The sequence below is a fragment of the Delphinapterus leucas genome, chromosome 15 (assembly GCF_059928025.1).
Source record: "Delphinapterus leucas isolate spDelLeu-1000000601 "Yukka" chromosome 15, BTC_Dleu_Yukka2, whole genome shotgun sequence".
NCBI lineage: Eukaryota > Metazoa > Chordata > Mammalia > Artiodactyla > Monodontidae > Delphinapterus > Delphinapterus leucas.
This window is the reverse complement of record NC_143143.1, coordinates 77,245,896-77,270,268: the sequence shown is the minus strand read 5'-3', so window position 1 is coordinate 77,270,268 and position 24,373 is coordinate 77,245,896. Positions and strand designations below refer to the sequence as shown.

General features: G+C 54.1%; 1 protein-coding gene across 2 annotated transcripts; it reads left to right on the top strand.

The window, feature by feature from the left end:
- Window positions 1-27: 27 nt before the first annotated feature.
- PEDS1 (plasmanylethanolamine desaturase 1) lies at window positions 28-24,088 on the top strand. Of its 2 annotated transcripts, none has more exons than XM_022597390.2 (6): window positions 28-291; window positions 8,045-8,164; window positions 17,373-17,464; window positions 18,678-18,822; window positions 20,388-20,600; window positions 23,045-24,088. In XM_022597390.2, the coding sequence occupies exons 1-6, from the start codon at window positions 168-170 to the stop codon at window positions 23,164-23,166; spliced, it is 816 nt and encodes a 271-aa protein (XP_022453098.1). In that variant the 5' UTR covers window positions 28-167; the 3' UTR covers window positions 23,167-24,088. The 2 variants fall into 2 exon arrangements, with proteins under 2 accessions (XP_022453098.1, XP_089753184.1); XM_089897058.1 differs by lacking the exon at window positions 28-291 and adding an exon at window positions 4,090-4,847.
- The last annotated feature ends 285 nt before the right edge of the window (window positions 24,089-24,373 follow it).

Genomic DNA, 24,373 nt, shown 5'->3' with positions numbered 1-24,373 from the left:
TTGGCTGTGACGCGCGGCCGGGCGAGGCCCCCGCTGCCGCCGCAGCCGCGCCTGGACTGGGCGGTCATTGGGCGGCGTGATATCGCCGCGGTTCCGCGGACACACAGCTGCCGCCGCCGCCGCCGCCGCCGCCAGCAGAGCGCACCGGGCTGGCCGGGCGAGTGGCTATGGCGGGCGCCGAAGACGGGCCGGGCCAGCAGCCGGAGGTCGACGAGGACGAGGCGGCGTATAGCCGGCGCTGGGGCGCGCAGCATGCCGGGGCCCGCGAGCTGGCCGCGCTCTACTCACCAGGTAGGACCTCCGGGCTCCCCTCCGGGCCTGCAGTCATCAGCCTGGGCTGCGGACAGCAACCCCGGGTCCCCAATATCGGAGCCCCAGCCTCCGGCCCCGATGCAGAACTCCATCTGCGGCTTCTAACTTGCAAATAGCTCCCCTAAGTCCGGGGACCCCACCCCAGCGCCCCTTCCAAGCCCAAGGCAGAATCCCAGCCCCGGGGCTTTCTGGACAGCTCACATCACACAGCCAGGTCCGGATCCTAGCTCGGGGTACCTGCGGCTGCAAAGAGCGCCCCTAGCCTTAGGGACCCCCCACCCCAGGATCCTGTCCAAGCCGAAGGCAGCCCCTCAGCCACATGCACTGACCCCTAAAAGTCACACCCTATCCCGGGTTCCCCAGATCCAAAATTCGCACTCTAGGGCCCCATCTGCACCCCAGCCAGGACCCAGAGGTAGTGACCTCAGATCTGGGCATGTCAGGCCCCCTGCTCTGGGAACCCCAACTCAGGGGCCCCCAGCTAAGCCCCATCTTAGATTTGTAGTTTCAGTCTACAGACCGCCATTCCACCACTGCATTAACTCTCACCCTGTATTTTGGAATCCCCAGTGGTGAGGGCGCTGCAAATCTTCCAGTTTAAGCTCCTCTCACGTACAAGCCCCAATTCCAGCCACCTCCTTCCCCCATGTAGATATATTAGCCCCCTCCATTGGGACTTGGGGGTCCCCAGACTGGACCACAACGCAGAGACCCTTGCTCTGGTTCTGCCCCAGGACAAGGTCTCTGGTTTCTTCCTGCTGGGCCTACCATTTCTTTTCCAGCAAGCACCAGCCTCCACCCCCTTCTCTGACTTCCACTTGAGCCTCAAGAATCTCATTGCCAGACCCCAGCAGGGCAAAGTGTCCCCAGGGGTTAAGGGAAGTGCCTTTGAGAACTCCAGAGTCAAGTGACTGGGAGGCCCCTCTGCCTGGGTGTTGCCATCACATCAAGCTTTGTTTGTCAAACATTCTGACATCTTTCCTTTTGCTAGGGGGCAACCACCAAGCACAGCCTTTGCCTGGGGTGGGCATGGGTCCACTAGCACCTTTGGCTTTTTTCCCTAACTGGCCTGGGTTTGCATACCATCTCTGCCATAACTAACTGTGTGACCTTGGGCCATTTGCTTTCTTGCTGAGTCCTAGATCACCAGAGGCCTTTCTGGACTTGCAATTCCATGTTCTGGGTGTGACTTTTTTCATACCTGACTTGGGCACCTGGCCCAGGATACCATGGTTTCTTCAGCCTGTTCCCCCAACACCCAGCTTGTGGACTTAAAACCTCCTGTGCTCCCTGGGGCAGGCTGGGCTTGGCATCCTGACTATTCTTCTTAGCTGTGTAACCTGGGCCAAGGCACTTTCCCTTTCTGAGCCTCAGTTTCCTCACCTCTAAAATGGATACAAGATAAAGTTTATCAGTTCCTTAGTGTCGCTGAGAGGAGGAAATGAGATCGTCTACCTTGGTGCAGTGCCTGTCATACAGTAGGCAATCCCTATTATTAATCCAATAGTCTGACCCTCCCTGTGAGTCTTGGGGTAAGCTCTCTCACCTCTCTGCTTCTCAGACTCACCACCTGGGAATCAAGGGTAAGGATTCAAAGCCTGCCTCCTTTGGTGTCCAGCTATGCCCACTCAAGTGAACCCCACCCACCTTCAACCAAATCATACCTGGGCATTCTGAGCTTCCTCAATGGACTGCCATCTTCTCATTCCACCATGATTGCATCTTTGCCCAATTCTGGTATCCCCAAGTGCCCCTCACTCTCTGAAGAGCAGCCACTGCAGGGATTTAAGGCTGCAGACAGTCTCCTGGTGCCCCAAGCCTGCAATCAGAGGCCTTATCTCCTCTTACCCTAGAGTTGGGGCAGGGCAGGGGGAGTGCCTGGAGAGGGGGAGTGAAGGAGGAAGAGACTAGTTTCTCCAAATTCCATAGACCTCCCTCTGCCCGTCTGTGTCCCTTGGCCTTGAGGAAGAACCTCAGTCTCTGGGCCTGACCTATAAAATAAGGGGCCAGGCTGAATACATATTGAACACCCTCATCCCATGCCCTGTTCTAGGCTTTGGGGGCAAAGCAGTGAACAAAACAGGAAAAATGGAGCTGGCCTTTTTATTAAACCCAGTAAATAAGGGAAATATCTTACTTGCCCAGTGGTGGCAAGTGCTATGGAACAGACATACAGCAGAAAAGGGAGAAGTGAAATGTTGGGGACAGTGACATTTTAGAGAGGGGGCAGTTAAGGCCTCACTGAGCAGGTGACAATTGAACAGAGACCAGAAGGGAGGGACTCCTGAAGATATTTGAAGAAGGATTGGTCCAGACCAGGGACACAGCAAGTGCAAAGGCCCTACGGTGGGAGCAAGCCTGAAGTATTTGCAGGACACCAAAGAGGCCTGTGGGCTGGAACAGAGTGAGCTGGGGGAGAGTAGGGAAAGTTTCTGGGTTCCAGGACTGAATTCTTGAGATTCCTGGGGCCAGTGATGGGTTGGCACCATGACAACTGGCAGCAATAATACGGCAGTTAACAGAGTTGACATTTATTGAGCACTGACTATGTGCTGGTCACTTCCCTTATGTGCTCTCATTTCATCCTCACTACAGTTGTCTCAGGGGCATCCTGGTATTAACTCCATTTTACAGGGGAGGAAACCGAGACCCCCGTAGGCTCCTCGTAGCCCACCGCCAACATGTGTTCTTCCTAACGTTTGTCGTGCCTGGGATTAGGCTTGTGTCTGCCCCCACCAGAGGGGAAGGTCAGCAAGGCCAGGGGCGGCATCTGTTTGGCTTGCCTGAAGTGCCTGCACCCTGTCCATCTTTAAGACTTTCCCTGGGGCTTAGCAAAGAGTGGTGACCTGCCCACAGTCACACAGACAGTTAGCCAGACCAGAATGAGAGCACTGGTCGGGGCGTTCTAGGTTCTGTGTTCCGAATCTTTGCTGTGGAAGTGAGCCAGCCCAAGTGCGTGTGCAGGAGGGGCACCAGTGTTCCAGGTCAGCAGAGCAGCACGCGTGCAGGGCTGGCGGCAGAGACAGTGGGCCTAGCGTCGGCCGAGAGCTGTGAGTTGTCTGATCCGGGCAGCCTCAGCCTGATCCCATGGACCCTGAGTGTCTGGCCAAGGAGTGTCTGACCCAAGCACTCCCCCAGGTCCAGGGAGCCACAGAGGGTCCAGGTTAGGGGTTTGCAGCACCACCCCACCCTCTGCCAGGTGCCAACGTTTGTGAAGGGTGGGTGGACTTGGCAGGTCTACCCCAGTCTCACGGGCAAGCCTGGAGGCAAGGCAGGTGTCCAGCTTCCCGGCAGGTGCCAACTGACCTCTGGCTATGTGGGTCCCACTTCTCAGGTACCTAGGCTCCAGGGGTGGATCTTGGGGGGGTCACCAGAGCCCCTGTTCACCCACCCTGGCTAACTACGGATGCCCCTGCCTTGTGGGACACAGGGACTCTTAGCGTGTGGTGGGGGGAAGGTGGAGGGTGTCAGGAGTGCTGGGTGGGGGTCCTGGCCTGTAGTCCCAGAGCTGAGCCTGGATTCTATCCCCCAAGACAGGCCTCCCTGAGGCCCCTTCCCTGGCCGGGCCTGGTCCCTGTCATGCTCCTGGCCCAGCTTTCCCTCTGTCTCCCTCAGTCAGTCTTGTTCATTTTCCATTTCTTTGTCTCTCCTTCTCTCTGGCCATACTCATGTTCTCTTTGTCACCTTATAATCACTCCCTGTCTCTGTCTTCCTCTTCTCTCTGTTTCTCATCGATTTTTTTTTAATTTTTATTTTCTTCATTTATTTTTTATACAGCAGGTTCTTTTTAGTGATCTATTTTATACATATTAGTGTATATATGTCAGTCCCAATCTCCCAATTCCTCCCACCACCACCACCCCGCTGTTTCTCATCTTTCTGTGTCTCTGATTCCTGTTCTCTCCCATCTCTCTCTCTCTTCCTCTGTGTCTCTCTGGTCTCTCTACCTCCTGTCCCCCCACCTCCCTGAGCCCGAGTGTCTCCTAGTGGTGGCCAAGGACCATCAGAAGTGCAGGTTCCAGGGCTTGTCTGACTGAAACCAGAAGAGTCGGGCCTGATACCAAGCCTTTGGCTGTGGCCTGTCCCCAGGCAAGCAGAGATGGCCTGCCTTGCACCTCCCAGCCCTCCCAGCCCTCCACACACAAGCCTGGCCCGCTCCCCAGGCCAACAGGCAGTCACTACTGTCACTCAGCCCAGATCATGGACCCTGGCCAGGCCAGGGGCTGGCTCAGGGAAACAAGGCTCAGCACTCTGCCAGAGGTGGCCTGAGCCCTTCTGTCCTGAGGAAAGTCCTTCCCCTCCCTGGGCCTCAGTCTGCACATCTGTGAAGCGACACCATTTAGACCACCTGACCACGCAGTCCCTGCCAAGCAGACTGTCCATGCTGTGACTCTGGTGATTCTCGAGGGACTTTGGACAACACACTTCATCTCTCCAGGCCTACTTTCTCCTTCTGAAGGATGGGGCAAATAGCCCCCAGCCCATGGCGTACGGCAGGCAGGGGATTGTTGGGATCGTCCCTGACACTGTCCCTGGTATGTAATAGGTGCTCCCTGAAGGCCGCTTATTATAATAGATGTAGTTTTTATGGGTCATAGTTGAGGCACTTGTTCTGCAGAAGGATACCGAGGCCAGAGAGAGAGTTTAGATGGGAAAATATTCAGATTTTGGGACATTCTTTGTGGCAAGGGGAGAGAGCTGGGCTATCTTTGGAATCAGGACAGCCCCGAACATCCAGGCTAACGAGCTCAGGATCCAAACCCAGTTTTCATTTTTACCCGCAGAGCCTCAGTTTCCTCATCTAGGAAATTGGGATCACACAGTAGCTCCCTGGAGGGACTGAGACTTGAATGAGAGACTGAGAGACTATGCCTTGGGCTTGAAACCTCAGGTGACTGCAGGGACTTGGCCAGGACTGCCACCAAGGGAAGCCACCCAGTATGAGGCTGCAGGGAGGGGAGAGGACTTGGGTCAACAAGGAGCTCTTGCTCCGTCTGATGGAGGCAGGCTTGGGCTGGCCAGAGCCCTATGTTCTCAAAGGAGGTAGTTTCGTGTGATTTTTTTTTTTTGAAGTGTAGCTGATTTTTTCAAAACTAAGAGCAAAATATGACAGAGGGAGTGGGTCTGCAGCATCTCTGATGCGGGCTGCACCCTGTACCCCAGCCCATAATAGGCCTCAGTGGGTGTTAGCCATTGTTGTTGTTGCTGTCCCTACAGGCTGGGTGGCAGCAGATCAGTACTGAAGAATCACCTGTCCCTTACCACCACCCCTCCTGGCTTCCTGCTTCTGAGCCCCAGGTCCTGGCCACAAACAGGAGCTGCAAAAGGGAAGGCCCTTCTGGGCCTGGTCTTGGTGACCCCAGGTGGGGGCCCCTGGGGTAGCATAGCCCCGTGACCCAAGGGAAACAGCCCCTGACTGCGAAGTAAGCAGCAAGGGGCTTCTGCATCTGCGGCTGTGTGATGCTGTTGGGATCCTAGCCCTTTCTGGGCCTCGAGGTCCTCATCTGTATGGGAGGGGCTGAGGGATGTGACCTTGGGCATGTCCTTTCCCTCTCTGAGCCTTGGTCTTTTCACAGGGCAGCTGTCCGGATTCTGGCTCAGGGCGCAGTCTGCTGCTCTACAGCCCGGACAAGGCCCTTTCTCTCTCTGAGCCTGTTTCCTGTCAGGAACAGTGGGACGCCTCATACTTCCTTCTCACAGTGCTTCAGTGAGGGGTGCCCAGAGACAAAGCCTGGCAGTCTTTCTCTAGGGTCGTGGTTGGGAATTTGTTCATTCCACAAGCATTTATTAAGCAACAACTGTGTGCCAGGACCCTGGTGAGCAGGCCAGGCGTGGCCCTAGGCCTCCTGAGCTCACATGTAGGGAGGGGAAGAAGACAGATGTTAGACAGGCAGTGACAGTCCCTCGTGATATGGGTCCCATGTTGGGGGAGCCTGGGGGTTAAAGGAGGCGTCATGGATGGCTTCCTGGAGGTGGAGGTTCCAGGTAGAGATATGTAAGAGCAGATTTGTCCTTGGGACCAGCTGCCTGAGAAAACAGTATTCCCAGGGGCCCTGTCACACGTTGTATCACCCACGTGGTCTTTTTATTTCCTTTTGCTTTAATAGTCTTTTATTTACTTATTTATTTATTTTTGGCTATGTTGAGTCTTCGTTGCTGCACGCGGGCTTTCTCTAGTTGCGGCAAGCGGGGGCTACTCTTCATTGCGGTTCGCGGGCTACTCATTGCTGTGGCTTCTCTTTTTTGTTTTTATTAGTGTATTTGTTTTATTTATTTATTTTTGGCTGCGTTGGGTCTTCGTTGCTGCATGCGGGCTTTCTCTAGTTGCGGCGAGCGAGGGCTACTCTTCATTGCGGTGCATGGGCTTTTCATTGCGGTGGATTCTCTTGCTGCAGAGCACGGGCTCTAGGCGCGCAGGCTTTAGTAGTCGTGGCACACGGGCTCAGCAGTTATGGCTCACGGGCTTAGTTGCTCCGTGGCATGTGGGATCTTCCTGGACCAGGGATCGAACCTGTGTCCCCTGCATTGGCAGGCGGATTCTTAACCACCGCGCCACCAGGGAAGTCCTGCATTCACAAATTTTAAGTTCAAAAGGGAGTACGTGAAAAAGTCTCGACCGTATAGGTTTCTTTCCCTTTTTTCACATAAATGGCTGTTTAGCACTTTGCTGTTTGCACTTACCAGTTTGTCCTGGATGTCCCTCCATAGCCACACATTAACAGTCACCCAGGCTTTTTTCCTAGCTACAGAGATGCCATAAACCAAATTAATTTGTCTGAGTCCCCCGGCAATGGACACAAAGGTTATTTTCAAAATTTCTATACCTGCAACAAAGCTGCAGTGAGTGGATCAGCTCGTCTGAGCTCACGTGCTATTAAAACAGGTGCCAAGATTTAAAGAGACGATCTCACACCCACATCCTGATTGCTGGCTTCTCTTGAGACTTAGAAGGTCTGGCCTCCCTGGGCCCACACTCCCCCTTGGCAATAGTCAGCCAGTTAGTGGCTACTGCTTTAGAAAGGGCACATGTGCTGTGGTGTTCCACTGTCCCCACCCAGCCCACCTCACTCCTTCAAATCACCTGCCTGGCCCCTGGAGTTTGAGACCCTTCATCGGCACTGCCTCTTCTCCCTGTGGCTGGAGCCCTAGAGGGGATAACCAAGGCCTTATTTCTCCTGAATTCCTGACTCATTGCCTGGAGCCCTGCTTGATGGAGGTTGGGCGGGGTCTGAACCTCCATGATTAAAAGCTGTCTGTAGCCTCTGCCTCCAAATAATTACCTACAAAAGGGGACAGGTGATGGGATGATGACAGTTAAAAAAAGAAGCTCATTAAAATTCCTTCACATGTCTCCAGAGAGAGCCCAAAGGGGCCCAAGAGACCGGTATTCTGGTCCTGTCTGCCAAAGAATCAGCATGTGCAAGGCCAGCTTCATGGGCATCAGACCTGTGCACAGGGGGCCTGCGCTCAGAACGGCCCCACCAGAAGCGCTTGGTTTAACACACCCGGCCCTGAGTGTCTGACCTTCAGCAGGCCCCTTCCCTTCTCCAGGCCTCGGTGACATCATCTGTGAAATGGGCAGGCAATCCCTGCGTTCAGCCTGTAGTCAGCACTGCAGACTCAGAACACAGTCGAAGAGCCCCCATGGGCCCACCTCTGCCTGGCTTTGATCCTTGATCCCTCGGCCTTTGCCACCCGCCCTGCACTCACCTCTCGCCTCCTCTCCCTGCAGGCAAGCGCTTCCAGGAGTGGTGCTGTGTGGTGCTGTGCTTCAGCCTCATCGCCCACAACACGGTCCACCTCCTGCTGCTGGCTCACTGGGAGCACACACCTCTCGTAATGCTGGGAGTCGGTAAGTGCCCGCAGCCCTGCTGCCTGCCTCGGTTTCCCCAGGGGTCAGGGACCTACCTAGTGTCTGCGCCACTCTGATGGCGACTTACACGTGTGTGTGTGTGTGTGTGTGTGTGTGTGTGCTTGTGTGCACACGAATGGGGTACAGGTTGTGGGAACCCTGGCTCCCATCTCAATCGGTGGCACCTGTGTCCTTCCTGTCACTTGGGCCAAAAACCTGGGTGTCATCCTCAGTTCCTTTCTCTCACATTCCACTCCAGAGCATCAGCAAATGCTCTTGGCTGTCCTTTCAAGATGCATCCAGCATCCATTACTGTCCACCTCTACATCCCCTCCCTGGTCCAGCACCACCCTCCAGCCTGGACTATGGTGGAAGCCTCCTCCCTGGTCTCCCCGCCTCCACCTCTGCCCCGCACTGTCCATTCTCCACAGGCAGCTGGGAGAATCCCGTTGGATCCTCCGTGAGGTCACGCCACTGGCCTGTTGTCCCCTGTATACTTAGAATAAAACACCAACTCCTCAGCACGGCCTGGCCCCAGCCCCGCCTCACATCATTTCCTTCCTCTCCTCTGGCTCACCCTACTGCCGCCACAGTGGCCTCTCGCTGTGCCTCCACCAGGTGCTGTCAGGCACACCGCTAGCTCAGGGCCTTTGCGCATGCTGTTCCTGTGCCTGGAACTCTCTTCCAGCAGGTACCTGCGTGGTTCCCTGCCTCGTCTAGGTCACCTCCTCGGGGAGGCTCTCCCTCAACAATAGCAGCCCTGCCATACACCATCCCTCACCCCACTCTGTTATACAGTCTGTTTCTTTGTTTGTTACCTGTCTCCCCCACTCAAATATCAGCTCCCTGAGAGTAGGGATTTTTGTCTGCTGCTGTGTCCCCAGCCCCAAGCACAAAGCTTCACACAGTAGGTGCTCGGTAAATATTTATTGAATCAGTGAATGAATGAGCTGCAGTGTATTAGTACCTGTTGAGTGTTTTCCATCGGTCAGTCCTCACCCATCCACAGACTGGGGGGGTGGAGGCTGCAGTTGTCATCATTTTCCAGATGAGGAGACCGAACCTCAGAGAAGGGACCGGCCAGAGTCACACCTCAAAACAGAGAGTACGACATAGTCCTTAATTCACTGTCTCCACTCCCAGGTCCTGGAGTGACTCAGTTCCTTCCTCTCCGCACACCGCCCCTCCCCTCTTCCCTCTAATTCAGGTGTTCATCCCTTCCCCCACCCTGGGCTCCCAGGCTGACAGGGCAGCGGCTGTGCCCTTGGTCCGCCTAGCCAGCCCCAAGTGTTCCGCTTCCACAGTCGCATTAAAAGCATTCTGGTCGCCTAAGCCAGTAGCGCTCAGGCCAGCTAATTGAGCCATCTGGGTCTGGGGTGGGGATAAGCATGTGCTGGGGGCGGACCAGCTGAAGGGGAAGGAGGTTAAGCCATCTAGTGCCAGGGAGCCTGGGCCCCGCCCACAGGAGCCAGACATGTCCCCTCTGCCCAGGGGTGAGAAGGACCTGCACCTCCAGCCTCTCTGCCTTGGAGCAGCACATTCAAGGGCAGGGATGTAGACAGTGTGAGCCCCGACGCCCCATCTGGGGGTGGTCACGAGCAGGCCCCTACAGTCCTGGGTTCAAGTCCCAGCTCTGCCACTTCCTGGCTGTGTGGCCTTGGGCAAGTGTCAGTGCACCTCTGAGCCTTGTCTTCCACATCTGGAAAGTGAGACTGCTCACAGCCCCTGCCTCCTAGGGCCTTTGTGAGGGCAAAATGCAGGTGTGCATAACTGCTGAGAGGGCAGCAACTGAGTAGAGGTGAGGAGGGGACACCGCCCAACATTCACTCCCCAGGGCTCAGACCTTCTGCCTCAACGGTCAGTTTAACAGTGGATATTTCCCAAGCCTACCGTGTGCAAGACCCACGCTGGGCTCTTTTAACTCTTGGCGGCAACTGAGTGAGGAGGGTCTGATCCCTGTGCTGTGAGAGGCCAGGTGACTTGCCCATCGACCCTAACCCGGGCAGCAGCAGAGTCTGGGATTTCATATCCAGACCTGGCCGGGGACTACGCAGCCTCCAGTTGGCACTAGGAGGAAAGGGTGTTCTAGGCAGTGGGCCCAGTCTGGGCAGAGGATCAGTAGCACCAGAGCCCCAGGTGTACGTTGTGTGAACCGGGAGGGTGGGCATCCCAGGCAGGTCGCTGCCTCCCTGGTCGGTTGGGACCAGACCCAAGAGACTTCGCTCCTGCCTGTGATAGCAGCCCTTCCACCCAGCACCTTTGCCTCTGGCCTGATAAGGGCAGACAATCCCCTGATAGTAGTGTTTGCACAGTTCCTAATGGATTTAAGTAGCTGCCCTGATTTGTGTGTTGACATGCCGGAAGTAAGGGCACCGTGCCAGCCTACACAGCCCACCTGCTGCTGTCTCCCAAGAGGTTCTGGTGCCCCTGGCAGGCCCCAGAAACCAAGGGAGCCAGAAGCCCTGAAAAGGTGCCCAGTTAATAAATACAGACAGATGACACAATCCTGGGTAGCAGAGTCAAGATAGGGGAGCTGGCGGCGAAGAGGAGAGGTAAGAGGTCAGGGAAGGCTCTCTGGAAAAGTGACATTTGCACAGAGACCTGAAGGAGGTGAGGGAGGGGAGGCAAACAGTTGTCCCTGGGGTGTCCCAGGCAGAGGGAACAGCAAGTGCTGCAAAGGCCTTGAGGCTGGGGTGAACCCTGAGCATTTGGAGGATAGAGAGGAGGCCCATGTGGCCTGAGAAAACTGACCAAAGGAAAAGTAGTTGGTGGCAGCTGAGGGACAGCTGGGGGCAGTGGGGGCAGGTCGTGTAGGGCCTTGAAGGCCATGGTCTGGATTGGGGGTTTTATTCTACAGGCCGTGAGAAGCCACTGGCGATTTTCCCACAGGGAGCTGACATCACCTCACACTGCAGGGAGGACAGATGGGGGCAGGGAGGGCCAGAGAGGAGGTGAAGGTGGTGGCCCGGAACCCTGCAGGGCAGTGGAGGTGGTGAAAAGTCGTCAGATTCTGGGTGAGCTGTGAAAAATGAGCACCAGAATGTGCTGTCAGGTTGGCTGTGGATGGGAGGGGGGAGGGGTCAGTGGCCTGAACTATGGAAGAAGGGACCGGGAGGAGGTTAGAGGACCCGCGTGAGGGGAGATGCTTGGGATGCCTGCCTGAGGGCCAAGGGAAGGTGTCGAGCAGGAAATTGGAAATCCGGAAATCTGGGTGTCCTGAGAGTAGAGATGGTGTTTGAAGCCCAGATGCTGGCAGAGGGCCCCGGGGTGGGGCGGAGGGACTGTGTGCGAGCACAGGAGAGGCCCCCCGAGGCCTCCCGTGCTTGGGACGGGGAGAGGAGGAGGAGCCAGCCAAGGGGGAGAAAGGGGAACTGGGCTGGCTTGCACAGGCCGAGAGTAGAATGTGTATCCAGAAGACTTGGGGATCAACTGGGAGCAGCCAGCTGAGCAGAGCAGCAAGATGGGGCAGCGAGGGCACCACCGGATTTGGCCCCTTGGAGGTCATTAGTGACCTTGACAAGGACAGTGTGAATGAGGAATAAATGAGTGGCCCCGGGAGCCCTGAGCTATTTGCCGCACTTGGGGAAACTGGAGGGAAAGTGTGAGGGCTCTGAGCCAGTGCCTGAAGGAGTGAGTGGGAGTTTCTGGCAGACAAATGGGTGGGGGTGGGGGGCAGGGGTTCCAGGCAGGGGGCACAGTGAATGCAAAGGTCAGCACTCGCAGGGCCCCAGGTCATGGCCAGCCTTGTAGGTCAGGTGCGAAGTCTCCACGGGATCCGAGCTGAAAGGTGGTAAAGACAGGCTTTGGCCCCAGGACTGTAGGGACCAGCCTTCAGCAGTGTCTGCCTCTGTCTCAGCCCCTCTGCCTCCACACCAGGCCTTGAGGTGGGCAGGGCGCGAAGAAGTCCCAGCCAGGTGACCTGTGGGGAGATGGAGGCCCCAAGGGGCCCAGGGACTGTCTCAAGGTCACCTGGTGAGTCAGGGTAGCCTGGAGTGAATCATCATCTCCTATGCTGTCCCAGTGTCCTGCAGGCAGGGTGGTAACTAGGCCCAAGCTGCCCCCAGAGTGAGCCAGCCACCAGGCGCTGACACCAGCATTGGGACAAAGAAGCTTCTGTGTGCCCGCCTCCGCCACCTCTACCCCCATTAAAGAGGACTTGGGCAGCAGGCCTGAAGGCCTGGAGTTGCTCCTCTAGAAACAGCCACCGCCCATAGATCACAGAGCCGTTTCCTCCCTTAGGCGGGGAGGTGGGGGGTGGGGGGGGGGGGGGGTGGGCTCTGTCCCTCCAAAAAAAATTCCTGACGTCTGCCTAAAGCCCACATCCCTCCCTGCTCAGCAGCCTGACAAGGCCAGGGGCTTGAGGCTCAGAGAGAGGAATAATATTTAACTACTAACTGTAGCTACATTCGGGGAGCACTTGCTATGTCCCAAGGATTAGCCCCCTGTTATTAACTGACTGTAGTTAAGTAAGTACCATTAATGTCCCCATTTCCCAGACGTGGACGTGAAGGCTCAGCATCGTCATGAATGGCCCTCGCCTTGGTCTCTGGCCACTCGCCAGCAGCCCTGACCACCTCAGGGCAGCCCTCACCCTTCAGGTCTCCTTTCCTCCTCTGGCACGTGGGGTGTGGTGGGGCCTATCACAATGGACGTGATGTGAGATAATACACGTTTTCTTTTTTTGTTTTGTTTTTTTTGCCACATCTAGTGGCACGCGGGATCCTAGTTCCCCGACCAGGGATCGAACACGTGCCCCCTGCATCGGGGGCACGCAGTCCTAACCACTGGACCGCCGGGGAAGTCCCAATACACAAAAAATAAATGGACTTTATTTTTTAGGACAGCTTTAGATTTACGGAAGATGAGCAGATGTACATCGAGTTCCCATATATGCCCTGCCCCCAATTTCCCTTATTATTAACATCTTATCTTACTATCGTACGTTTGTTACAATTAATACACCAATATGGATACATTATTATGAACTAAAGTCCATAGTTTATTCAGATGTCCTTAGTTTTTAGCTAATGTCCTTTTTCTGTTCCAGGATCCCATGCAGGATTCCACATCACGTTTAGTTGTCACGTCCCTTGAGGCTCCTTAGCTGTGAGAGTTTCTCAGGTTTTCCCTGTTTTCAGTGATCTGAACAGTTTGGAGGAGTGCTCGTAGGATGCCCATCTGCTGGAATTCGTCTGGTGTTTTTCTTAGTGGGTTTTCTTAGTGTCTTGGGGAGGAAGCGCTCAGAGGTCAAGTGCCATTTTCATCACCTCGTAGCAAGGGTATGTACCGTCAGCATGACTTATCCCCATGATGTTGACCTTGATCACCTGGCCCAAGTGGTATTTGTCAGGTTTCTCCACTGTAAAGTTACTCTCTTCCCCCCCCACCCCCACCCCGCTTCTGTACTGTATTCCCCTTGGAGAGAAGTCACTGTGTACAGCCCATATTTAATCTGTGGGGAGTTATACACCTGATGATGCACTTTTTAACACCTTTGACAAAGCACCCAGCACACAGGAAGCACCCCAATGTTAACCGTGATCACAAAACGTTTTTCTAATATTGTTTTTATTATCATTGTTATCATCTGTAAGGATTAAATGCTTAGGACGATTAAGGAGATGAGATGTATAACCAGCTTAGGACTGGCCTTGGTACAGTTTAGGGATTAAGAGAGATAAAACGTTTAAGGTTCTGGCACAGAGCCTGGTAACTATAAATGCTCAATAAATGTCCAGTAAAAATAAATAAATAAATAAATGGATGGGTGGATGGATAGATAGATAGATAGCTGACATCTTTACCCTAAGAAGATGAGGGCATAGATCTTCATACAGGCTTGTGAATGCATGTTCACAGGAGCCTGAGTCATACCAGCCCCAACCTGGAAACAACCTAGTCGTCCAAGAGCAAAACGGATAAATGTACTGTGGTACATCCAGATGGTGGAATACTACTGAGCAATAAAAAGGATGCACTCCTGATACACACAACCACACGGATGACTCTAGAAGCATTACGCTAGTGAAGGAAGCTAGACCCAAAAAAGCACATACCATAAGAATCAATTTGTATAAAGTTCTAGAACTGGCCAAACCAAAGTATAATTATGGGAAGCGGATGGGTGGTTGCATGGAACAGGGGTGGGGAGGCACTAGGGGGACTGCTGGGGGGCTGCGTTCTCCTGAAGGCAGCATTTAGGGGCAGGATTAGTCCAAGCTGTTGGGACAGGGGCTCAAGAGGCACCTTAGCTGACCCTTCGCTGTGCAAGTGAAGATGCTGAGGCCCAGAGGGGGCAAAGGGCTTGCCCAGGGTCACACAGCAATATGGTAGCAAGAGATGAGGCCCCCGACGCTTGATCTAGCTCCCCTTAGCTCTTGGCCACAGTGCCTCTAGTCCCCGCTGGTAGACGCAAGGCAGTGTGTCCACAGCATCCTGTGTAGTTTGCAGCAGGAGCTCTATTAATGCCCCTGGACCTACTCAGGTACAGATTAAGGGCGTGAAAGCATGCTGGTTTTGGAGGCTGGCAGACTCACCTCTTCCCATCCCATGGCTGCCACTTCCAAGCCATGGGACCAGGGGTGATGCTTCAACCTCCCTGAGCCCCTTTCCTCATCAGAGAAGTGGGGAAAATAAATGAGGCTGTCACCTCAGATGGTGACAAGTGCTGTGAAAGAAGTAAAGCAGGGAGATGTGACCGAGAGCACCTGCCTGGGAGGAGAGCTTCGCCAGGGGGTTGGTGATGTTTGCTCTGAGCTAGAAGGCTGAAGCGGAGCCAGCCACTCGGGTATCTTCAGGGAGAGGGTGGGGTGCCAGGTAGAGGAACAGCAAGTGCAAACGCCCTAGGCTTCGCCAGATTCCCCAACCCCTTCCCCAGCCCAGGTCCACCCTCCCAGCACCGTCACTAAGGAGCATGACTCCCTAGCCCCGGGCAGGGCCTTGTGTGTACTGGCCTTTGAGCCCTGCCAAGCCCTCCCCTCTCCCCAGCCCAGCCACCCATGCAGTGTCACCCCCTTCCCCGCCCTGTCCTTTGGCTTCTGCATGCCAGGAGGTGCTGTATGTCTCCACCTGGCGGCCCACTTGTCACCAGGAACTTGCAATGTATGCAGCTGTATCTCCCCTGCCCCCCGCCATCCCTCCCATGTTTGGCATTTGTGGGGTGGATGCTCCAGGGCCTCTGGAAAGCCTTCATTCACAGCCACCCATGACTCGGGCCCACACACCAGAGCTGCACGTCCATAGTGACCCACACACTCACTCTTGCTCCCTCGCTCATGAGTCCTGCTCTCCAGGGAGGCATCTAGGGGATTTTCTCAGCCTTCACAGTACCTCAGGGCCCTGGTCCCCTGTCACCAAGGGGCTATGGGACCTAGCAGAATTCGAATAACCTTTAAATGGCCCAGCTGGCCCTTGGACAACCAGTTCACACCGAGAAACAGTCTGGGAGGGGAGGAGGGGGTTGCCTGAAGTCACGTGATCCAGTGGGCTGCATTTACCAGTACTTAAAACTGCATTTGTTTTGTGTATTTGTTTACAACTTCCTCCCCCCACCCCCACCCCCATATCTCTGTCCCAACGACATGAGCTCAATGTCTGATGCACCTCTGGCTCTAGAGCTTGGCACACAGTAGGTCCTCACAGAATGTCGCTTGATAGACTGAATGACTGAATAACAGCAATAATAATATGTATTGAGGGCTCACTATGTGCCCCACACTGTACTTAATGCTTTACATCGATTCATTCAACAAATGTTTACTTACTGAACCATATTATGTGCGAGTAATTGGAATGTAGCCAATGTAAACGCAAGACTAAAATCCCTGTCTTTGTGGAGCTGATATTCTTGTAGGGGAGACAGTAAACAAACAGAAATGAAGTCCAAGGTGATAGGTGCTCGGAAAAGAAGATAGGTGCTAGGAAATGCTGGAAGATGGGAATGGTTACAATTTTAGATCAGGTGTCCCCGGAGGACCTTTGAGGCAAAGATCTGAAGGAAGTGAGGGAGTGAGCTGTGTTACCTCTTGGGAAAGAATGTTCCAGCAGAGTGAAGAGCAAATGCAGAGACCCAGAGGCATGTAGGGGGGTGTAAGGGAAGGGGAATATGCCAGTAGGGCTGAGACACAGAGGGAGGGGAGCGTGATGGGGGTGGCACTGGTGTGTTACCTTGGGCAGCTTGCTGGCCACTCCACCTCGGTTTCCGTATGTGGACAGTATCGTGGTGCATCCTTCTGTGTTACATTTGGACCCCAAAGCAGGTTAAGAGCCCAGCTCTGCCACTTGCCATCTATGCGACCTCAGTCTAGTTATTTCTGTTCTCCAAGCCTCAGTTTCCGCCCCTATAAAGTAAGAGTAAAAATGGTACCAACTTCTAACAGATTGTGAGAATTCGTTAAGATCAAGCATGTAAAGCACTTGTGTCTGGCACTGAGAAAGTGCTCGATAAATGGTAGCTGCTGTGGTTTTTTTAATCATCATCATTCGTATCCATCTAGAGGAAACTGGGGCACAGAGAGGTTGAGTAACATGCCCAGTGTCACACAGCTAGTGAGTGACAGCTGGAATGTGAGTCCAGATGTAACAGCATGTAACCTCTGTATTATACTGAACCCTCAAGTGAGCGAATGGTTTGGGGGTCTCTGAGGGGACTCCACTCCAGTTCTGAACAAATTCAGAACGAAGACAAGGAAAAGGCTGCTGGAGGCCAAATTATCACACTTACTGTTGATAAAAGTTAGGTTGCGGGGAACGTGGCTTCCATGTGGACCTAAGGTACTTCCCGACACCAAACCCCAGAAGGACATTTTCATCTGGTTACCAGCAGCACTGGGGCAGAGTGGGCTTCCCTACATGGGGCGATTGGGGGTCAGAGAGAAAGGGACAGTTGGCTCTTAATAGGGAAAGGTTGGGCTGATCTGAGCATGCCCGGTTTACTCTCTCCAGACTCGCCGAGCAAATGAGGCCCCACATCTCCCTGGGGAAGAGCAAGTAAAGGGACAGATTGAGGCCAGGAATGTTATTCCTGAGACTCCATTCACAGGGAACAAAGTGTCCTAAGTAGAGAAGGGACACCCTCTGCCCCAACAAATGAGTGAATGAGTGAGCGAGCAAGTGAGTGACTTCCTGATTTGGGGTGGGCAGTGGGCAGGGATCTCCCTCTTGTCCACCGCCCCCCCACCCCCCCAGCTCATGCTCTTCTTGTCCACAGTTGCAGGGGCTCTCATTGCTGACTTCTTGTCTGGCCTGGTGCACTGGGGAGCCGACACCTGGGGCTCCGTGGAGCTGCCCATCGTGGGGAAGGTGCGTATGTTGACCCAGCCCCGAAGCCCAGCCCATGTCCTCCAGGAGGAGGTCGGGCTGTCTGACCTTGGGTGAGTCCCCTTTCCTCTCTGAGCCTGTTTCCCTATCTGAAAGATGGGAACTGTGGTTCCAGCCTGACCCCCATGCCCCTCCTCCAAGACTAGAACAAGAATCCCCTGGGATTTTCTGGAAGCATCAGGCGTGGGACAGAGAGCTTTGATACATGTCCACCTCACTGGAACCCCTTGAGTTTGGGGACCACGCCACATTTTATTCTCCTTTGCCTTCCCTGCCACACCTCACCGTTTCCATTGAACTTTATCTTGAGTCAGTCTGACTTTTTTGATTGTGGTAGAAAATCTGGTACAGACTTAACCAAAGAAAGGTACTGACTCATGTAATGAAAATTTTAGGAGTAGAGCCAAATTAGGGCATGGCTGGGTCCAGTGAGACGGACAGACCATATTCTTTGGACTCAGTCCCTCTCCATGTCTCTCTCTGCTGGCTCCACTCTCATGTAGGCTTTTCCCTACACGAGAAGGTGGGGAAAGGTGGCCAGGATGGCTCACAGCTGCCTAGACTTCCATCCTCCCAGCTCAGTGCCCCCAGTAGAAGAACTCCCCTTTCCCATAGTTTCGGCCAGAGTCCCATGGCTCATTCCCATTGGCCCAGCTTGGATCACACACCCATCCTTCATCCAGTCACGGTGGCCAGAGGGATGGGGTGCTCTGATTGGCCAGGCCAGGGTCCCGTGCTTACTCTTAACTAGGGGGCGGAGGAGTCAGCCCATTGGAACAACTGGTACTAAAAGAAGGGGAGGCTGTTACCGGAAGGAGGGCCCTGGACGTTGGAAAGAAAAAAGGGTCCTGCCTGTCACTGGGAGGGGCCTCCTCAATTGTCTTAGGGTAGGAAAGGAGGGTGGAGATTGTCTCCAAACACCCCCATAGCCCAGGTCAGGAGACTGAGGCCCACAGGGGGGCAGTACCAGCCCAAGGTCCCCACCAGGTCATTTCGACCCATCTTGCACTAAAGCTGTTAGACCCAGACCCTGAAGGCTGGGTGGGATCTGCAGCAGTGACGTGGTGGGACAGCATCTCAAAGGCAAGGAGGTGAGCCCGTGCGGAGTGTGTGCAGGAAGTCGGGGAGAGTGGCTGACCACCTATAGGCTGACTGGTCGGATGGATCCCCTCTCCCGCCCCCCTACCCCACCCAGGCTTTCATCCGGCCATTCCGGGAGCATCACATTGACCCGACAGCCATTACGCGGCACGACTTCATCGAGACCAATGGGGACAACTGCCTGGTGACGCTGCTACCACTGTTAAACATGGCCTACAAGTTCCGCACCCAGAGCCCAGGTAAGAGTGCCCCCTGGTGGGCCTTCAGGGAGCTATTGGGGACGGGCACACATGCACCCCTCCCATGAGTCTCCTGTAGCTTTGTAGCTTGTGTGTGTGTTTGCCCCTCACTGTGTTAGAAAAATTTTTAGTTAGTTTCCCTCATGTAAAATTGGGATGTTTGACATAAAGATCTGTGTTTCCAGCTTCTCTTGAACAATCCGATCTGGCCACCCTGGGTCTTTGTTCCCACTTGGCTGTACTGGGCCAGAGCTGAGCCACAGGGGCACCCCCTTAGACAGAGATGCACGCTTTCCACTTTGCCACAGTCCCCACTACTCCCTGCTGTCCAGTGCCTGGCCTGCCTTGCTCATTTGAATTACCTCCCTGGCCCTGAGGGCTTCTGGTTTTGCTGTCTGGGCTTAGTGGAAAGAGTATATGTAGCCTGCCAACCCAGTCCTGAGTTCAGACCTCTGCCCTGACTACTATCTGGGGGAGGAAACTTGTGCCAAAGCAAGTCACTTCACCTCTCTGAACCTCAGCGACCTCGTCTGTCAGGTGGGGGATGAGTCCTTCCCCTGTGCCAGATCCTGTTCTAACCGGTTGACACGGTGCCGATCTTTAGAGCAGCTCCGCTGCGGGGAGATGTGATGAATGTCTGTGGTGTTGGGGGTGCTGCCCCGCCCACCTCCTCTTCCCCAATGGGGACACCCGTCCCCCAGCTGCTGTGAGCATCCAGCTGCCCCTTCTGAGAACTGCCAGGGCAGGTCCCGCCTCTTCCCTTGGGATAAGCCTGAAGCCAGTGACAAAAAAAAAAAGCCTGCAAAAGCGAGCCCCCTGGCCTCTGAGTGGGACCAACTCTATGGAGTCATTAACATTTCAGACCCCCACCCCCACCCCACCAGGATCAGGCTGAGACAAGACTCCCCCCACCCCATCTTTGCTTAACTCTTCCCCTGCCCTGTCCTGCTTTCCTCACTCCCTCAGATGTTTTTCCAGAAGAGAGGATTTCCCGCCCCCTCCCACCCCCACCAGTCAGATAACTCATGTGCACATGAATCCTTGTCTCAGGCTCTGCTTCTAGGGAATCTGGACAAAGACTTACTCTCATTTCGTTGTTGAGGAGCTTGAGACTCAAAGAGGTAGAGTCGTTGACCCAAGTTCATACAGTTAAGAAATGTCAGAGCAGGGGAGAATTCCCTGGTGGTCCAGGGGTTAGGACTCCGCGCTTTCACTGCCGAGGGCCCAGGTTCAATCCCTGGTCGGGGAACTAAGATCCCACAAGCCGCGTGGCATGACCGAAAAAGGAAAAGAAATGTCAGAGTAGGGATCTGCACCCAGCTCTGCCTCATTCCAGAGCCCACATTCTTAACTATTACCTATGCTTATTCCATTCTGCCCACTGAGCAGAAGAGGAGACTGAGGCCCAGAGGGGAGTCTGAGCTTGCCCAAGTCCACTTGGGAGGTTGGAAAGAGGCCTGGGTGCTATCCTGGGAAGGGAGCTGGGCCAGGCTGGCAGTGGGCCCCCACCCTGTGGACAGCTCTATGGGGCCTATGGTCACCCCCCCCTTCTACCCACGCTGCAGAAGTCCTGGAGCAGCTGTACCCCTGGGAATGCTTCATCTTCTGCCTGATCATCTTCGGTACCTTCACCAACCAGATCCACAAGTGGTCACACACGTACTTTGGGCTGCCGCGCTGGGTCATCCTCCTGCAGGACTGGCATGTCATCCTGCCTCGTAAACACCATCGCATCCACCACGTCTCACCCCACGAGACCTACTTCTGCATCACCACAGGTGCGGCTATAGGGTAGCGTGGAATGGGCTGCCCCCACTCTGACTGCAGCTCCATCCTTAGGATCAAGGGGCACAGGTCACAGTGGGAGGTGGTGCAGTCCTGCAGGAACATTCTCTCAGAACACACGTTTCTTGAGCATCTACTACGTGCCAGGCACTCTTCTAGGTGCCAAGGACACAGCAGTAAACAAGACAGACACACACACACACACATACCCCCTTCATGGAGCTGTGATTCCAACCACCCATCCATCCAGCAGATATTTATTGAGCACCTACTATGTGCCGTAGCACTGAACAAAACAGGCAAAAATCCCTACCTTTATAGCATTCACATTCTAAGAGGGGACATTCCAAGCACTAAAAAACAAGTACTATATCTGATTGTCCTAACTGCTATGGAGGAAAATAATGCAGAGGGTAGGAGAGGGAAATGGGGAGCTTTACCCTTTAAATAGGGTGGTCAGGGAAGGCCTCGCTGAGAAGGTGACATTTGAACTGAGGAAAGAGAGTCATGCAGATATGGAGGAAGAGCTCTCCAGGCAGCAGGAGCAGTAGGTGAAGGGCCTTGGAGGCAGGAACCACATGCCTGGTTTGTTTGAGGAGCAGCAAGGCGGCTAGTGTGGCTTCAGTGAGAGGCGTGAGGGGTAGAAGGGTCGGAGAGATGGCAGAGTCCAGGTGTGAGAAATGCTGTGAGGGCAAACAAAGCAGGGTGGAGGGCAGAGAGTCATGGAGGAAGGGGGCATAGCTGTTGATAAAGGAGATCAGAAATCTGGAAAAAGGGGGGTTCCCTGCAGATAAATAGGGACAGATCAGTCCAGGCAGAGGGAACAGCAAGTACACAGAGGCCCTGCGGCAGGAACAGGTGACCCAGGAGTAGTAAGGAGGCCCACATTGCTGTTGGTAGTTAATGGGCCAGTGCCAAAGAGGTGAGATGAGGTGAGGCGACCAGGTTTTCCAGGGGCAGCTGGGTATCTTTTTAAGGTTAAGTATACCACACGTGCTGTTAAGTCAGACCAACTTGGGTGTAGCCTTCAGCTCCTCCATATGTGACTTGCGGAGGCTTACAAGCCTCCCTGGTTATTGTTTTTCTCATTCACAAGATGGGGCTACAGCTACCTCCTTCACATACCAGCTCCCAGGGCTGGGGTCTGAGTGGTAAGGTGGCAGATGCAAAGTGCTTGGCACATAGTAGGTACTCTAAGCTACAGCTACTGGTTTGGGGGCAGGGGTTGGGGTGTTTGGTTTGGTGTTGGGGGGGTTTTGTTTTGTTTTTGTTTCTTGGGGACTTTTGCCTTTCTGGAAGCAGAACTGAGAGCCACAAAAAAACATTTTTTGTACACCCTAAAGTCATGCTTTCTAGGAGCAGTTGGAGGGGTTAGAATTTAGGCTGTTGTGGAGATCATTTAACTGCTCAACCAGAACTGGGATCAGTCTTGGCTTGGCCATATACTAATTGGGAAACTCTCTTCCAAGGCTCAGTCTTCTTTTTTTTTTTTTTTTTTTTTTAATTAATTTTAATTTTGGCTGTGTTGGGTCTTCGTTGCTTCGTGTGGGCTTTCTCTAGTTGCGGGCAAGCGGGGGTTACTCTGTTGTGGTGCGCAGGCCTCTCTTGTTGCGGAGCACGGGCTGTAGGTGCGCGGGCTTTAGTAGTTGTGGCTCGTGGGCTCTAGAGTGCAGGCTCAGTAGTTGTGGCGCACGGGCTTAGTTGCTCCACGGCATGTTCATCTTCCCAGACCAGGGCTCAAACTTGTGTCCCGTGCATTGGCAGGCGGATTCCTAACCACGGCGCCACCAGGGAAGTCCCCAAGACTCAGTCTCCTCATGTGGAAAGTGGGACTAATAATAGTATGTACTTCAAGGTTCAGGTGGTAGACTGTAATACAGATTAAATAAGATTATGAGCACTGTTCATTGAGCACCTACCATATGCCAGGCATCATCCTAGGCAGTGGGATCAACAGTGAAACAACATGGGGTTCTACTGTTCGGAGCTGACATTCTAGTTGGGAGTTGGAGATAAAAACCAACACAAAACAGGGAGGTGACGAATTAATGAGATTGGTTACAGGTTATCATAAAAGCTGTAAAGAAATAAGAAAGGGTGACGTAACAGGACAGGAGCACTGGTAGTCAGGGAAGGCTTCCTGGAAGAGGTAGCATTAGAGCCAAATGATAAGAAACATTGCCTCCATGCCTGGCATATAGTAAGCACTCAATAAGAAGGTGAATGAGGAGATGAAGGCATATCTGAGCAGCCTCTAAACCCATTGGTGGGAAGCCCCTGTCCCAAAATTCCTCGGTCAGTCCTTGTCCCCTGCACCTTGCAGACTTACTCTGTTCCTCCCCTGCCCGAGGCAGGGCCAGCTCTCTCTCTACGTCCTCTCACTGCTGCTCTCCCATTCAACCCCTCCGCACACCCCCCTGCCCTGTTTCCACTGCAGGCTGGCTCAACTACCCTCTCGAGAAGATGGGCTTCTGGAGACGCCTAGAGGACATTATCCAGGGCCTGACAGGCGAGAAGCCTCGGGCAGACGACATGAAATGGGCACAGAAGATCAAATAACTCCTCCGGGCCACCACCTCGTTGCCAACCTTACCCAGCTCCCCCAAACCGAAGCCATCTGCCAAATTCCAGCCTCCTTGCGCTGGCCCATCCAGGTGGAGAGGACACCTCCTGGGCTGGGCCCGGGCACCCCCAGCCCACCCCTTGTGACACAGAATACTTGAGCCACTGATTTTTTTCATTTCCTTTTTTTCGTTTTCTTTCCTTGACCCCTCCCCAGCCACCTGACCTGACTCTGCAAAAAAAAAAGAAAAAAAAAGAGCCCCACCCTGCCAGCCATCCCTTGGGTTGAGGAGAAGTTCACCAACTCCCCACACTCCCACCACCCCTTGCCCCACTGGGCAGCCCTTCAGTGTGGCTGGTATTGGGGCACTGAGTCGTCTGTTCCTCTTTGCCCTCAGTGGTCTAGGAGCCCCCAGGCACACCTAAATGTCCCTGGAGCATTACCCTGCCATGGACCTGCAGACTGACCCCCAAGGCCTGGGTGGATAGACAGCCCCAGTCACCACCTTCAGCCTAGCTTGTCCACCCAAGGATGGCAAAGTGCAGCAAGGGTCTGGGGGCAGCTGGCCAGACGAGGCTGGAATTTCCTGATCAAGTCTGGATCCCCCTTCTTCCCCACCGCCCCCCCCATCTGCCAATGTGATTTCAGCCAGAGCTGATGTTTCTAATCGGAGGATGTCTTCGAAGGGCACAGCCCCTGCAAAGGGTCTTTGTCATTTGGAAGGGGACACAGTGTCCCCTCTGGCCGGGGGTATGTCAGAGAAGGAACAGTGGGGCTTTTTTGTTTTGGTTATTTTTTTTTTTAACGGTGCTTGCTTGTTTAATGTAAATAATAGAAAGCCTTAATATCTTTTCTGTAACATGGAGTAATATTTTAATGTCATGTTTTGGATGTACATAATATATTTATAACAAAGCAGCAAGAGTCTACTTAACCTCGCTGCCTCATATTTCCTGGTTGCCTGGGGGAAGGGAAGTAAGGAGTCTGGAGGGTGAGGCCCCACCCCTACCCTATTCCCAGCTTCCCTTGCGACCCGTGATTTGGTGAGGAATGGTCTTCATGCAGAAAATCATGGTGATAGAGTAACAAAGGCTGATCCTTATGGGTGAATTCCTTTGGCAAATGTTTATCGGCACCTAATGTGTGCCAGGCTCTGGCCTGGACACCGGGGCATGGAAGTGAACAAACAAGGATTTACCCTGA

Coding starts and splice junctions, on each gene's coding strand:
- PEDS1 (XM_022597390.2), top strand. CDS start 168: ATGGCGGGCGCCGAAGACGGGCCGGGCCAGCAGCCGGAGGTCGACGAG. Junction 8,165..17,372: donor TCTCGTAATGCTGGGAGTCG/GTAAGTGCCCGC, acceptor TCTTGTCCACAG/TTGCAGGGGCTCTCATTGCT. Junction 18,823..20,387: donor GTTCCGCACCCAGAGCCCAG/GTAAGAGTGCCC, acceptor CCCACGCTGCAG/AAGTCCTGGAGCAGCTGTAC.